We start from the raw sequence: 15344 nt of genomic DNA on the forward strand, positions 1-15344 counted from the left end.
GTAGCATAGCGCTTGTTGACAATGGCATCCAGTGAGGACCATAATCTCTCTGTATTTGGGAATTGCTGTAGACTTCCAGATTATTTCTCCATTTGCCTTGCTCTTTTTCCTGTCTAATTGATGGGACCACATAAGGGATTTCAGGGTTGCAGGGCTGCTTCCTAAACACTAGTTTGCCAAAAGCTTTGTCTCTTCATTTTTTAAATATATCCACAGCCCTGTAAAACTCTTGTTCTGTTTTGCTCACACATTGTGCAGCTGGTTGTCATGGAGGCTGCTATACCAAATATGTTGTACCTTAGATCTTTCTGTAGGATGATTGCATATTATTCTTTCAATGAAAAAGCCAGTGAAAGCAAACAGAACATTTCAGGTTTATTTTTATTTATTTATTATTAAATTTGTATACCGCCATTCATCCAAAGATCACAAGGCAGTTCACAACCTTAAAGTGTGTTGTGAATTCTCCAGCAGCAGGATTCACTGATGGTGTGATCCTGGCTCAGGAAGATCAGGCTGCCAATACGAGAGAAATGTACATTTGTTCAGGCAACGTGTTTCAGAGAATCAACCGTTGAGTGGAAGATAAATCACCGAGTTTCAGAATTATATAAGACTACAAAGTTAGACCTTCTTAAGAGGAAATTGATGAGAAATGAGCGATCTGTCACATGTACCAAATGAGAAAAATGTCTTAGGTATTTCTTTTATCATGCATTCACAGGAAATTATAGAACATTCCTTTACATTGATAACTTTCCCAGATGGCAGTTTCCCAATAGCATTTTATAAACAGAGCTGAATGCCATTTCCCCCTCCTTTCATTTTAATATTTACTGTTTCTAAAACCGAGTTTAAATGGCTATTGCTAGGCAAACAAAGCCATTTCTGCAATCCTTAAAATAGATGGGCTGGGGGGGGGGGGTGGAGTCAGATGAACTGTGCTAGTTGAAAGCCAACAAAGAGGGTTGTGGTTGGTTTGTTTGTTTTTTTAAAAAAGGCAATATCATTGCCAGCACTTTTAAGCAGCCCCTTTGGGATTCAGTTCAGCAAAATTAAGGTTTTTTTTTTTTTTTAGAAAAAGAAAGAAAGGGGAGAAAGGAATCAAGTACATTTTAGAGAAGGCAGTTGCTTTCTTGACATATTTTTAAAATTACCAGACTGTTGAAATCTCTTCACAAAGCTACTTATTTAAAACTTCCCCTTTGTGCCACTTAGAAGGATGCCGAAAAACATTTGATTGCATTGAATAAATACCGTCTCTGCCAAATTCTAAATAAATTTTATCTGGAAATGTTTGCATGTAGTGAAATGGGACAACAGAGCGTAGGAAGGAACCTTGTGTGGTAATGTTCAGGGATGCAGGAGAGGATATATTGTGTGATTATATCCTTTCCAACTTGTGTTAACAAGTTCCACAATTTTAGCAGAGTAACATTCCTCTTTTTAAACTCACAGCGGATGGGTTTGCTGAGGCTCGCTAAAGCCTCTATAATAACTGTCCTGATATTTTCCCCTTATTCCCCCATAAAAGATAAGACACGACACAGTCCTCTATAAAAGTATAAAAAGAGTTTACTCACACACATTCTGTTCACAATTGGATCCCAGAAGGCAGACTTAGCTTAGAAAAGTAACATACACCTGGAAACTATCTCATAAGGAGACAGTCCCTTTGTCCTCTCTTGGCTGGAAGCATCTTTGGCTAAGCAGATGTTGCTTCTTCGACAAATATAGTCAGAGAGAGAGAGATGGCAACCAGTCCTATGCTTTTGTCATTACCTGCACAGGTGAGGCCATGTCCACCTCTGGTCACATGTAGAGGAAGTCTGTCCCAGACAGGATATGATGGCCTGGGAATCTGATTCAGAAGCTGAATCTGATGAGTCCCAGCCTGCACAGGAGTCCCCGCCTCCAGGGCCGGCTGAGCCGGGGCAGGGGCTTGAATCTGAAGGGCCTGCACCTGTGCCGTGTCCTCAGGAGCAGATGTATCCACTCTGGCTCCAGAGGTGGTTGAGGACCCATTGCCTGCAGGTGCGCCTCTCCCAGCCCTGTCAGGGGAAGGTGAAGCTGCCCCTGGGTCCAGTAACCCTCCAGCCTCTCCTGAGCTGCAGAGGCTCAGGGCAGAAAGGCGGAGGGAACTAAGTTCTCTCAGGAGGAGTGCTCGCCTTAAGGCCAGGAGAGGTGGGTCACCTGTGGGCCGGGACCGCCCCTGGCCCCAGAGGAGATAAAGGCCAGTCAGCACAGTCCCAGGTTGCGGGAGCAACATCGTCGTTGGAAACCTGTTCTTCCGGAGTTCCTGACCATGCCCGGCTTCTTGCTTTGGACCCTGCTTCGCCCTTGGTGGACAATCTCCAGACCCTTGATCCAGGACCGGACTCTGACCACGCCTCTTGGTAACCTGCCCCCCCCCCTGGGTCCAGCACACAGGAGAAACAGAAAGGTCCGACTGGCTGGTCCAGACATCCCCTTTTATGCTCACTCTAGGGATGTTGTACTTGACTGCTCTTGTGTTTCACATCCTACACCTTGTGGTGCTTATGATGAAGCTCTTAGTATGCCACTGAAGTGGGTATGACCATCCAGTCTCACTGAAGATGAGATCTCTCGACCAGGCAAAGATTCAGCTGCCAGTGCTTTACCTTTACACCAGGAAGGATGTTTAGCTGTAGATGATTAGGTTGTGATGCAACCTTTTCAAGGAGCAGGAGCCCTGCCAGGAAAAATGATGACAATCCTGCCATTCTCCCAACTTTTTCTCTCTCCAAACTGTATGTGCAAAACATATATGTGGAAAAGCCTTCTCAATGCAAGAGTCAAAAGTGAAAGGGAAAAGGCTGTTTTATGAGAAATACAGAGCTCTGAAACTGCTCCAAGCTGAAAGCGAGCCTTTATATAGTAATAACAGCAGGTCAGCCTGATGGTTAGCACCAGCACTGCTGCAAGATGCTGGTTAACTCAAAGGGGCCCTGCCCTCTCAGTAATTTCCTACTGCAGTGGAGCAGGGGGAAGTTTGAGTCTTCCAGGGTTGTATACAGTGGAGTCCTCAGAGCAGGCATAGGCAAACTTGGCCCTCCAGATGTTTTGGGACTACAATGTCGGAACATGCCTGGGGGGCACACGCAGCCCCCGGAATGAGACAGACCTCTCCGGGCGTCTTCCTGATGAAGCGCAGCCCCAGGACATTCTCCAATCTTCAGTCCTGGTGTGCTGTAGCAACACATATCAAAAGATATGTGCATACTCTATCAGCAGAGTATAGCAGAAACGATCGTGGAGCCTGAGTGTAGCGTTCTAAGTGATTTATTAAGCAATATACACAGGACAAAGTAACCATGGCATCCTCTCACATCTTCTCCAAGAGAGAGAGAGTAAAGAAGTGCAAAAGTACAGTACAAGCGGAAGAGATAAGACTGACTTCCGTTCTCACACTTTCCAAGCCTGGAAAGTAAACACAGACATGTGATATAGCAATCGCACATCCAGCAACGGAGGAGTGAAATGCTGACATACAACTCACATCATTCCTAGGTAACAGGACCAGTGGTAAGGGATGATGGGAATTGTAGTCTCCAAACATCTGGAGGGCAAGTTTGCCTATGCCTGCACATTCTCGGGCACATCCTCGGGCCGATGGGCAGGGGCGGGAAGCACCCCTGGCACTTAGCCCTACATTGCCTTCCCCTTCAGGTTTAAGGTCCTTATCTTCACCACCTGATGAAGAGGCATCAGACTCCTGGTCCTTGACAATGATAAAGCAGCAGTGTGGGGAGAGGACATTGAAGTTGATGCAGGTAATGATATTGAGTCATATCATACGACCACACAAAGCTATGAATCAGAAATGGGAAACCTGTGGCCCTCCTCTGCTGCTGAACTACAGCTTCCAAAACCCCTGACCATTGTCCAGGCCAACTGGGAGTTGCAGTTCAATGACATCTGGAGACCCACGGGTTTCCCCATCCCTGCTCTAGGTGAATGACTAGGAAGGAGTGCCTTAAACTCAGCCATCACTATGAATATCAAAGTGAAATAAGCCAAGGACATATTGAGAATCGGGTTAACTGTTTATATTATACAGGATTCACTGTCATTATGAAACCAAGAATAACATTGATTATTCTGATTTTAGACATAACCCTGAATTAATTGAACTAGCCATTCTTCGTTCAGAATGAAGACACGCTCAGCAAGTTCTATTCTTAAATACGTTATGTCCCCCTTAACACCTTCCCATGAGTATTTGCGTAGGAAGGCTTGTGAAGTGTCTTTTTGCTGAAGATTCCATAACCATGCAGTGCTTACCTTTACAAGAAGGCCTCTGATCCATACGTGTGAGGGCCGCCATGATTCAAACAGCCCCAATTATAACAGTTATAGGGAAATTAATGAGTGAAACACTAAAAAATATTAAATGCAGGCCAAGTTCATAATATTTGAGGTGTACCTCAAGTATTATGAACTTTGCCTCCATTTAATATCTTTTAAAGAGAGAGGTGGATGAAGTATGTGATTTACACCTTAAGATTTCACATACCATAAAATAATATTTTATTGTGGGTTACTTGAAGTCTCTGGATATCTGAGCAGAACCCTGACTACATAAATTCAAACCTATATCCTTTAAGTATCAATTTAAAGGGGAAAACCCAGCATAGCCTCCCTTCCCTCAATGGTTTGGAGTGAGAAGGAAATCCAGATTATTCAGATAATCATATGTGTAGGCAAGTGGGAATATATTTTCAAGATGAATAGCTTAAAAGGAGTTGGTATAAAGAGCCTCTGGGAAAGATAATGTCAATTGCCTTCAATGTGATTTTTCTTAATTGAATATTAAAAATGGATCAGGTGCTCTGAAAAATAATTACAAGGCTGCTGTGTTATTACACACACTGTTATGTTGCCCCCACTGATTATCGCAGTGCCAAACCTGATCACAGCTGAATTCCCGGATTATAAACTAACTTCCACTACTAACTTTCAGCCCAGTGACCAAAAGGTGCTAATTACACATTCTTCTTATAACAAGGCAAGTCTATCAGCAGCCTGTGAATCCCCCCAAACTTGCTGACTGAATATAGAATGGCCTGTCCCTAATGAATACAAGCTGAGTTTGCACTATTTTCCATGTCAAAATCAAGTTATTTCCAGAAGAAACAAGGAGCTTAAGCTGAATTAGAATATTGCAGCAGTATGAAATACAAAAGGGTGCTGTGCTATTATCTGGGGTGGCTGTCAATCTGATTTTTTTTGCCCTTCTCATAAACCAGAGACAGAAAATAGATAAGCTCATTTATATTATAAAATGCTGAAGAGGTCAGTGGAGTATTGTGCAAATCAAATTCTAACTCAAAAGACTATGTGGAGCAGTGCAATTCTGATTTCTTATTCAATTTTGGGCACATATTGTAACAAGACAGCGGCAAGTCGCACAGCACCACACACAAAATCTTTAGCAGATTCTTCCCCTGAGCTCACAACACTGTGATCTATTTTTAATGGGTAAGAAAGTTACTCATTGTTAAAACAAGATTGATCTCATATTCTGTTAAGAAAGCAGCCGCAGAGACCCTCTAGTCCAAGCTTTCAAGCTTCACTGCGGTTGCTTCATCCTGAGTACCATCATTTTATTTTCAGGAACACAGAATGTTTTAGGGTTGTTGAGTGAGGGGGGTTTTTTTTGGTAATGAAAAAGTTTTTGGAAGTTAACAAAAACATTCCCCATAAATATGATTTCTATTGTACTCCATGACTAAAAAGACAAAAATGACAAGAGACCTAAATTAGCGCAGTTTCTGTGGACACCAGCCAGGCCCAAAACATTTTGCTGCCTCATGAAAAAATAAAATAAAATAAAAATTGAATTTTACTTCAGCAATGGCATCAGGACACCTGAAGACATCAGGCTTAAGTGGCAGAAATGGCTTTGTCCATCCACACCTCGCCACCATTCTTCACCCATCTTCTGCCTGAGGCAGGCACATCATTCTGCCCTGTATAGTATACACCAGTGTTTGTTGTATGGTATTCTACAGAAGCCCAAGGCCCAAGCGGTACTGTAAAGAAAAAAGTTGCCATGGTGGGCAAGCATGCATAGTGTGTGATTTCCATTGAGCTACAGCCATGGGAATTAAATGCACTATTCAAGCAATTGTCCTAGGAATCCTTCCCTTTCTTTCCTTCCCTCTCTGTGCTTTCCAAGGATTAAATTTCAGTAGCGGTTGATGAGGCAGCAGTGTGTTGCTTACCTGGCTTCTCAACAGCACTGCATGTTGCTGCTGGTTACTGAGAGGGAGAGGGGAGCAGCTGAACCAATCTGACGCTCCCTGCTGCTATGCCTCTACCACACCCAACAATGTAGTTACAGGAAGGCAAACTGGGCAGTTGCCTAGGATGGTAAATTTGAGGACGAGACACCTCACCCAAAAGCTCAGACCAGACTCTGGAACTGGCAGTTACCACAGTGGCCTCATGGGTTCAGCAGTGGGGGCAGGCAGGGTGACCTCAATGTACCAACTAAGGGCAGTGCCCCCCACTCTGAAATGGGACGTGTTGCAGCTACAGAACAGCCTCTCCTAAAATAGGGCATTCCTCTCTGATATTATCCACCATGGCAGTCACAGTTATTCCTCTGTGGTAACACTGGTGAAAATGGCTCATACCACATAGCATTTCTGGCTTGTAACTCTTGTTTAGTTCCGGGGCACATGCATTGAGATGCAGGTAGATTAGGATGGTTTCGCTGGATAGGCTTTTTGCTTGCTGTTTGCTACTTTTGTTTAGGACTTAATTGGTGGAGCTTATACAAGAAGTAGGTTTCACTCATTAAATAGTTCGTTAAAGACTGTATATATCTCATATAGCATTTTAAACTTTCTCAGTGGCAAATCATGTTTCTCAACAAATTGGCACATTTAAAAATACTATGGTACGGATGCCCAGCAAAGCTACATTTTTATTTCAAATAAGGGGGAAATTCTTACATCTACTCTAATAAAGCTGAGGTTCTCTCTCGTGCTCTTTTACTTTTGTATCGTTTTCTACATTTCTAGGTCATTCTAAAATGACGACTTTGTTACCTTCCTGGCAAAGTTCTGTAATTCAGAGTTTCATTTTATTCTGAAAAAGGGTCATGTCATTCAGCCTGGATCTAACATGTCAGTGCCACTTAGTATTGTGTTTCTCCTGACCTTTTTTTTAAAGGTCCACCAAGTAGTGGTGCATTTTGTGTAAGGAGAGTGGTGGGAATCTTCAGGGCACCTTCTTCACTGTACTTTATTTTCCTGTTCCTTTTGTAAAATTTTGAGGGCAAGACATCTCTTTTTTTAGATTATATTAAACTTTGACAAAGTGTGACACTTCTGTCCATCCAGATAGCCAAGGACAGGCTTCCAAACTTTGCAACTGTGTCTGCACTTCCCAGATGGAAAAGACTTGGGCTTCCTATGGTTATAACTATCACTGGAGAGAAACAGTGATTCAACCGATAATTTATAGAACAGACCCTGTAATTCAAGGAGATATGGTTTGTGAAATTGCCCCATTAAAACTTTATTTCTACAAATTCACTGATTCTTTAGCATGTCTACTTGGGAGAAAGTCCCATTGAATACATGGGGCTTACTTCTAATTAGACATGCATAGGACAGCACTATTAATCTCCAATTTCTTCTCCACCTCCCAAAAAGCATGATGTCAAGGACTGCCTTTTAAAGGAGTGGGAAACTTTCTCTCCCTTCTCATGGGCCAACTTTGGCAGACAGGCAGGTCAACCCAACTTTCAATCACTTGGTTTCATTACGATGTCACATGATTGACAAATGGGTATCCCACTCACTTATTAAAATCCTTTCATGGGAATTGACACCGTGACATGGATGGGAGGAAGAAAGGAGCGTTTTGCAAGCGAAGGCAACAAAGGAGACTTCTCCCGAGCGGTGCACTTGCTTGCAAGACTCATTTTTTTCTTCCTTCCCCATTGTGTAAGGGGGAAAAAGTTGCCCGGACACTGAGTTCCATCGCCAAGGGCCTTCTGGCGGTTCCTTTGCTGCGAGAAGCCAATTTACAGGGAACCAGGCAGAGGGCCTTCTCGGTATTGGCACCCGCCCTGTGGAACTCCCTCCCTCCAGATGTCAAAGAGAAAAATAACTACCAAACTTTTAGAAGACATCTGAAGGTAGGCCTGTTTAGGGAAGCTTTTAATGTTTAATAGGTTATTGTATTTTAGTGGTTTGTTGGAAGCCACCCAGAGTGGCTGGGGAAACCCAGCCAGATGTGCAGGGTATAAATAAATTATTATTATTATTATTATTATTATTATTATTATTATTATTATTATTATTTTACAACAAAGGTAGAGTTGCAGGAAATCTCCTCCATTCCTTTATCCCCATGCAAATGCATCCTGAAGTTCCAAAACACACCTTTCTTCCTGTTTTTGGGGGTGAGGAGCATTTTGCAAGCACTTAGCTGGCCACTGTGAGAACAGGGGGCTATAGGACTACAGAGGCTATTCTTCTGATCCAACAGGTTCTTCTTATGATCCAATTTCCCTACCCCCGGTTTAAGCAGTGAGTGGAAAGACACTGCCTGGATACTGGTTTCATCCACAGATGCACAGTGTGGTAGATCTGGAATACAAGGTCTTCAGACTCCAAGTCTACTCACTATTTGTTCAGTTATTTGTAATATTTACTTCCTCCCCCCCGTCTCCCAGTGTTTGCTTAGATGTAAACCCTGAATAATTCAGTGGGACTTGCTGCCAAATAAGCAAGCATAGGACTGAAGGCTGATTCAGTATGCCACTGGCATTTGAAACCTCATAAAATAAAATGTTATCTTGTAAATTCATTGCATGCTAATCTCATGATTATATCTGGAATTTATTAACGCCCAAGTTTGCTCTCACAAAGAAACCCATGGCCAAATTCACAACTGTGTGGGGTAGGGCTGGGCTAGGCTGTTAATTTTTAGAATAGACATTGTGCACATCCTCATGGCTCAGTGACACACCTTAATTATTCCTTAGGTATTCAAAGGCTAAAACTGGGCAGTCAAACTGCTACTTCAAATTAAGGGTTGAAAATAGCCCTGAAACAGTAGTATAGCTACAGAAAAAGAAATAAAGTAACTAACAGTAAAGACACTTTAAAATACTGTATATGATAGGTAAAGGGACCCCTGACTGCTAGGTCCAGTCATGATCAACTTGGGGGTTGTGGCGCTTATCTCGCTTTATTGGCCGAGGGAGCCGGCGTACCGCTTCCAGGTCATGTGGCCAGCATGACTAAGCCGCTTCTGGCAAACCAGAGCAGCACATGGAAATGCCGTTTACCTTCCCGCTGGAGCGGTACCTATTTATCTACTTGCACTTTGTGCTTTTGAACTGCTAGGTTGGCAGAAGCTGGGACCGAGCAACGGGCACTCACCCAGTTGCGGGGATTCGAACCGCCGACCTTCTGATCAGCAAATCCAAGGCTCTGTGGTTTAACCCACCGCGCCACCCGCATCCCACTGTATATGATAGGGGGCGGTGAATAGGGTAGAGGACGAATATCTCCAGAAATTGGTTATGCGAGCAAGAGCAGGCTGCCTGCATGTTAAAATCCTCCCTATGATCTGCGAACATTTCTGCTAGGATCTATTGGGTTTTCTTTCTTGCTGTCCTGGGCTGCCAAAATCCCGTTCAGTGAGATGCAGTCAGCTTTGAACTAACCACCTCTGCCTCCTGCTGCTTCAGCATTCTCACTTTGTGGAGAGGAGGAGGAGGAAGGGGAGGAGGAGGAGGGAGAAACCAAAGTGCGAGATAAAAGCAAACACCTCCCTTCTGTGCACAGAGAGAGATAGAGAGATGCGCACCGACCATCTTTACAGCTGGCGGTCATTTTGCTTCAGTTACGTTGAATCGGATGGGATGGGTCGGCCATTTTCGCGAGGGGCGGACCTGAAGGCAGCAGCGGCCATTCCAGTTGAGGGCAGCTTCGCTTCAAACCCATTGAAACGGAGGCAAGACGAGGCGGCTCTCTTTTCTAAGGGCAAGGGTGCGAAAGGGGAGTTGTCCTCGCCATGTGATCACCCCTCCTACCTACCCACCCACCCTCCGTGGAGCTCTGGAAATACATTTAACTGTAAGAGTAATATTATTTGCAGCCGCTCTTGGCTTCCTCCAGCTCTGCTTTTAACGATTTTAAATGCTAGGGTGATGGTTTTGAAGGGCAGTCGGGAAAAGCAACCACCCGTGAGTAAACCTCTGGGAGAGGACGGCTTGCAAGAGGCCGGGAGAATGGATGAATGAGTGTATGGGTGGGAGCTTTCCTCCCTTTGCTGGCTTCCCTCCAGCTTGCTAGCTACTCGGGGGAATCCACACGTTCCCAGAGTCAGACAGTAAGTGTGAATAAGGGAGACGTCACAGGTGGCCTAGCAAAAACCCTTCGCCAATGGGAGGGCTTTGAAGGAATTGCAGAGTTGGAAGGGACCTCAAGGGTCATCCAGTCCAACCCCCTGCAATGCAGGAATTTCAACTAGATCATCCATGACAGACTGGCTGTCTGACCTATGCTTTAAAAACCTCCAAGGAAGGAGAGTGCACCACCTCCCAAAGGAGACCATTCTCTTGTCGAACAGCTCTTACTGTCAGAAAGTTCTTCCAGGTGTTTAGTCCTTTCTTGTAACTTGAAGCCATCGGTTTAGATCCTCGCTTCTGGAGCAGGAGAAAAGAAGCTTGCTCCATCTTCCACTTGACAGCCCTTCAGATATTTGAAGGTGGCTATCATATCTCCTCTGCCAGGCTAAACATACCCCGCTCCCTCAACTGTTCCTCATAAGGCTTGTTTTCCAGACCCCTGATCATCTTGGTCACCCTCCTCTACGCATGTTCTAGCTTGTCAACATCCTTCTTAAATTGTAGGACACACAGAATAGAGTGGGATTATTACTTCCCTTGTTCAGGGCACCATACTTCAGTTGATGTAGCCTACAATAGTATTAGCTTTTTTTTTTTTTTTTTTTTTTTTTTGCTTCTTTCCTAGCCCCAGCCTGACCTAAATTTCTCAGGTGTTCTGATTTTGGCACCATGTTGCGCTTGCAGCTTAAGGAGGAAATAATGCACATCTTGCAATATCCGCTTTCCTCTGTGCGATGACTCCACAGGGAAATACACCATTATGATGAGTGGTTTCCAATGCTAGCTCTACTCAGAGTAGGCCCATTGACACTCATAGACATAATTAATTTAGGTTCATTAATTTCAGTGGGCAGGGCTGGCCTCTGTTGTTCCTTCCTCCTCTTCCTCCACAGCCTCCTCCACTCATTCCATTGCTAATCTTCACTTCCCCCATAAAATCTTCACCTTCCACTCTCACCCTAAAGCTGATTTATACTCTCCTCTCTCATTTCAACTGGTGTGTGTGTGTATGTGGTGAAGGATTGTGTTGTTAGTCTCAGGTGCCAAAATGTCTTGGGCCAGCCCTGTCAGTGGGTCTGCTGTGAGCAGGACTTACTTGAATACTACCCTTTGGTTGTAATCCCACTAGGGAGTAAGACTCATTGGGCACTTTTAAAAAGGCCTGTTTAGGTCTACATTGCCTGTTGTTTAAAGGCTTTCAGCAAGGCTTGCTACACTGCCCATTTCCCTGATGAGTTCTGTGGCTGTGTAGGGTTCTTCAATGTGATCTGTTTATTGAGAATCCACCCTGATTTGCTGGCAGAAAGCTTACACAGATGTCATACTATGACCAGTCTTTCCTGTGTGCTTGTGGGGAGGCTATAGAGCTATGAGCATTCATCCTGATTTGCTTGTGCAGTGGTTTGACGTATTTCCATTAACCACTTGTTTATCCAACAGCATTTAGTGCATTTCCCCATCTCTTTCCTAACAGCAAAAAGTATTGTTGTTGTTGCAACAATAGAGCACTTTGCTCCACTTTAATTGCACAAACTCAACTTTACAGTATGTTATTGACTCCCTCACACAAAACACTGATAATCTGGAGGCAGCCCTGGTCATCCACACCTGTCATATGTGCCTATGCATTCCATGTCATTAAAAACAAACAACTTTACATATTTTGTATGTGACACATTTTTTTGACAAGTTCCCAAAGATTACAAATAAACTGATGTTGGCCATAATTCTAAAATCGACTTGTATTGGCACTGGTGGCAGAGTCCCCTTCAAAGTCTAAATAAATAATATCTTTTCTCAGAAATAAGATCTGTTTCTCTTGGTATGGAATATACAGTAGCCAGCCATGCCAAGAAAATACCCCTGAAGGATCAAATATAACATTTTAAATATGAATTGATGGGAAATATTTAATGGATGCAGATTTACTTATTTGCCTAATTAATTTTTTTTGAGTACACATACCGCCCCCAACTTCCAAAGAAAGGATCGGTTTAACTCTGCTTACTTCATTATGGATTTTCCCTCAAGGTTGTGGGCCTGTATCTCATTCCTGTAACATAAATTCACACAGGAAGAGCTTTTTCTGAGGCAGACAATGGTATACCAAAGCACTCCATCCCCTTTTGTGCCCATGCCTAGATATTCAGTAGATGTTTTTGTAAAAATATTCAGCTACAGTTTTCAGCACTAGAGTTACAGCATCAATTGCACTGATGAAAATCATACCGTTGAAAGTAGCCTTCTGATTTAGAATAATATGATATGTGTCCTGGTTTACACCCTGGAAACATACATGTCTCCATTCTTTTCACCAAGTATTGTAATTCTGCAGAGCTAAACTGCTCATGCCATGCGAGTTTGATAGGCACAGACATTGCAGAATGAAGACACAGGGTTATGAAAGCTTACCCATCCATAGACAAGCTGCTCTGAGCTTCACACAGCAGCCTGCAGATATACTAATTCACCGTGGGTCTTTGATATGATAAATTAGTGTGAAGGAGAGGTGCCAGTCACCAGTCATACTGCTGGCATTTGCAAAACAGCAATGGTAGAGCATCACTCCCCGTGATGTTCCCGAATGTTTTGGGAGCACACGCATCTCCCTCATACTTTCCATGAGAATAATAATTAGGATACTGATTAATTAATTAATCAATCAGATTTATTGATTAAAGGCCTTTTGATTGACTAAAATGTAGCCCACCTAACCAGGACACAGATGTTTCCTCTCCCTTAATGTTAATTATTAAATGTTCCTTTTTAATAACTGTACATGGCAGGCATCATTATAGATGAGTCTGTTCCCTTCCTTTAAAAGATGCTTCTCACAAGATGGTGTCTGCTACAACAGATTTATGTGGTATCTGAAAACAAAGAGAGAGTGCTTTCTTATCTCTGCAAAATAAATATTTTATGTACATGCAAATATATGCAGATGTAATCAGTTAAAATTCATACAGCCAGGGCTTCTTTTCAGCTGAAACTAACCGGAACTCAGTTCCGGCACCTCTCAGGTAGGTGTCATTACCATTCTAAGAGAACAAGGGAGGCATTCATGGTGAGTTCTGGCACCTCTCTTTCTAAAATAACAGCACTGCACACAACTAACATATTAAAGCTGCAATTCTGTACTCACTTACCTGAGAGTAAACCCTTTTGCCCTCAGTAGGACTTAGCTCTGAGCAGACTTGGTTAGGCTTGCACTGTAAGATTTCTCTAATCAGGTGACGACCTTTTAAAGAAAACAATGTGAGCTAGAATTATTGAGGCAGCATATGAAGTGATTTGATTACTTGGAAAACATGCTGTGTTGGCTAAGCCTGTGCAATGCTCTCTCCTCATGAAATATTGTGTGTTTCCCTTCCTCTTTTAATCAGTAATAAAAGTCCATTTAAACTTAACAGGAGTAAGACTGCACTTTGAACCCTCAGCTGGTAGGAAGATTCCAGATAAAGAATTCCTCACATGCTGAAAATGTCAGCATTGTACAACTCTTGACAGGATTTTCAGGGTCAGGAGATGTCCTGTGAACTATGTGGTCGCTTCGTGAATGAGATCTAGGCAATAGCTCATCCCATTTCCACAGCTGAGACGTGAAATTAAAGGAAGGCAGTATGCTTTGACCTTGTCTGTTTTGTAAGGGATGTTGGTTCTTCTGACCGAGTAACAATTCTGCATTTCTATCCAGGAAACAACATGAAGCCAGTAATCGTTGTTCATGGTGGAGCTGGTCGCATCTTTAAAGATAGAGAAGACGGATGTCGTTCTGGTGTCACCAGAGCAGCGCTGAAAGGTTACGGTATCCTTAAACATGGAGGGAGTGCATTAGATGCAGTGGAAGAAGCTGTGGTAGTAATGGAAGAGGATCCACATTTTAATGCAGGTAATTTTTGTGAACTTTCTGTGCCCCCACAGCCTTTGGCCTAGTTCCCATGTCCCAATGGAACTCAGCTTCTAACTAAGCCCTGGCACAGATAACTGAAACAACCATGTACTGCTTCTCTTTTCTCCACTGCCTCCCCTTTCTCTGCTGTTTATCTGTTTCAGATTTTATACTTCATGCACCTCAGGGCAGCAAACGGTTGTCTTAAATATAAATAACAGAAGTTGTGCCTGTGCGTGATGGAGCAGGGCTTTATCATCAGTTATGGAATTCCCTCTCCTGGGAATTGTTGCCTTTTAGGAGCCAGTTCCAGACATTTTTATTCTCCCTGGCTTTTTAAATAAAACGACATTTTTAGATCTGATGGAAGAGGGAGTTATATTTTAAACACTGGAAGTGAGTCACCCATTTGGCTGGTTTTGAAGAGAATTTGGAAAGTGCTTTTTTATTTTAATTGTGAGGGTATGCTTGGGGATTAATTATGAAATTGTATTTTATTGTAATTTCTCAGTGTGAACCATTTGGGGATATGTTTGCATGAAGGGCAGTATCACTGTGGAGATGCAGCAGGTTGCTCACTATGTGTACTTTCTGCAAACAAGACGTTTTTGTTTCAACAATCTTTTTCATCTGGATGAAAAGGTCCCTGCCGTAGGTGTACATTTTGTATTCTTACTTAAACCCATCTTCAATTTTTGGTACTGTTTTAAAACTATTTTTATCTGTTTTCATGGTATGGTTGCAAATCACCTTGAGACACATGTAAAAGGAGATTAATAAATTAAATAATAACAATAAGATGCAATAGCTTTAGGAAATGAATAAATCAATAAGCATCAGGTCTAAAGGGAAATGTATTGTACTTGTTCCACGTTTCAAGTTGAGAATACCATTTCTTACTTTCTGCCTGAATGAAGTTTGGTAAACAGCAGGAAATATTTTAAATTCAATGTCTCCAGCATGATAAAACAGATACAGGATAACTCCTCTTTATAGATTCTTCTCATTTTTACATTGACAATTCCACTGGCTTGACTTGGTAAACCAGCAGCA

At 42.9% G+C, this 15344-nt stretch overlaps 1 protein-coding gene across 6 annotated transcripts in view; it reads left to right on the top strand.

Moving 5' to 3' along the window:
• Positions 1-15344, top strand: part of ASRGL1 (asparaginase and isoaspartyl peptidase 1) — a 68353-nt gene that overhangs the window by 33364 nt on the left and 19645 nt on the right. For 3 of the 6 annotated variants that reach the window (XM_083431775.1, XM_083431776.1, XM_083431771.1), the window contains exon 2: positions 14097-14291. In XM_083431775.1, coding sequence (XP_083287901.1) covers positions 14105-14291 — 187 coding nt within the window. In that variant the 5' untranslated portion in view covers positions 14097-14104. Of the gene's footprint in view, positions 1-3714; positions 3795-9986; positions 10238-14096; positions 14292-15344 lie in introns of those variants that run through there. The other 3 variants (XM_083431774.1, XM_083431773.1, XM_083431772.1) reach the window with 3 other exon arrangements.

Source organism: Podarcis tiliguerta, assembly GCF_965153285.1.
Source record: "Podarcis tiliguerta genome assembly, chromosome: 3".
Taxonomy (NCBI): Eukaryota; Metazoa; Chordata; class Lepidosauria; order Squamata; family Lacertidae; genus Podarcis; species Podarcis tiliguerta.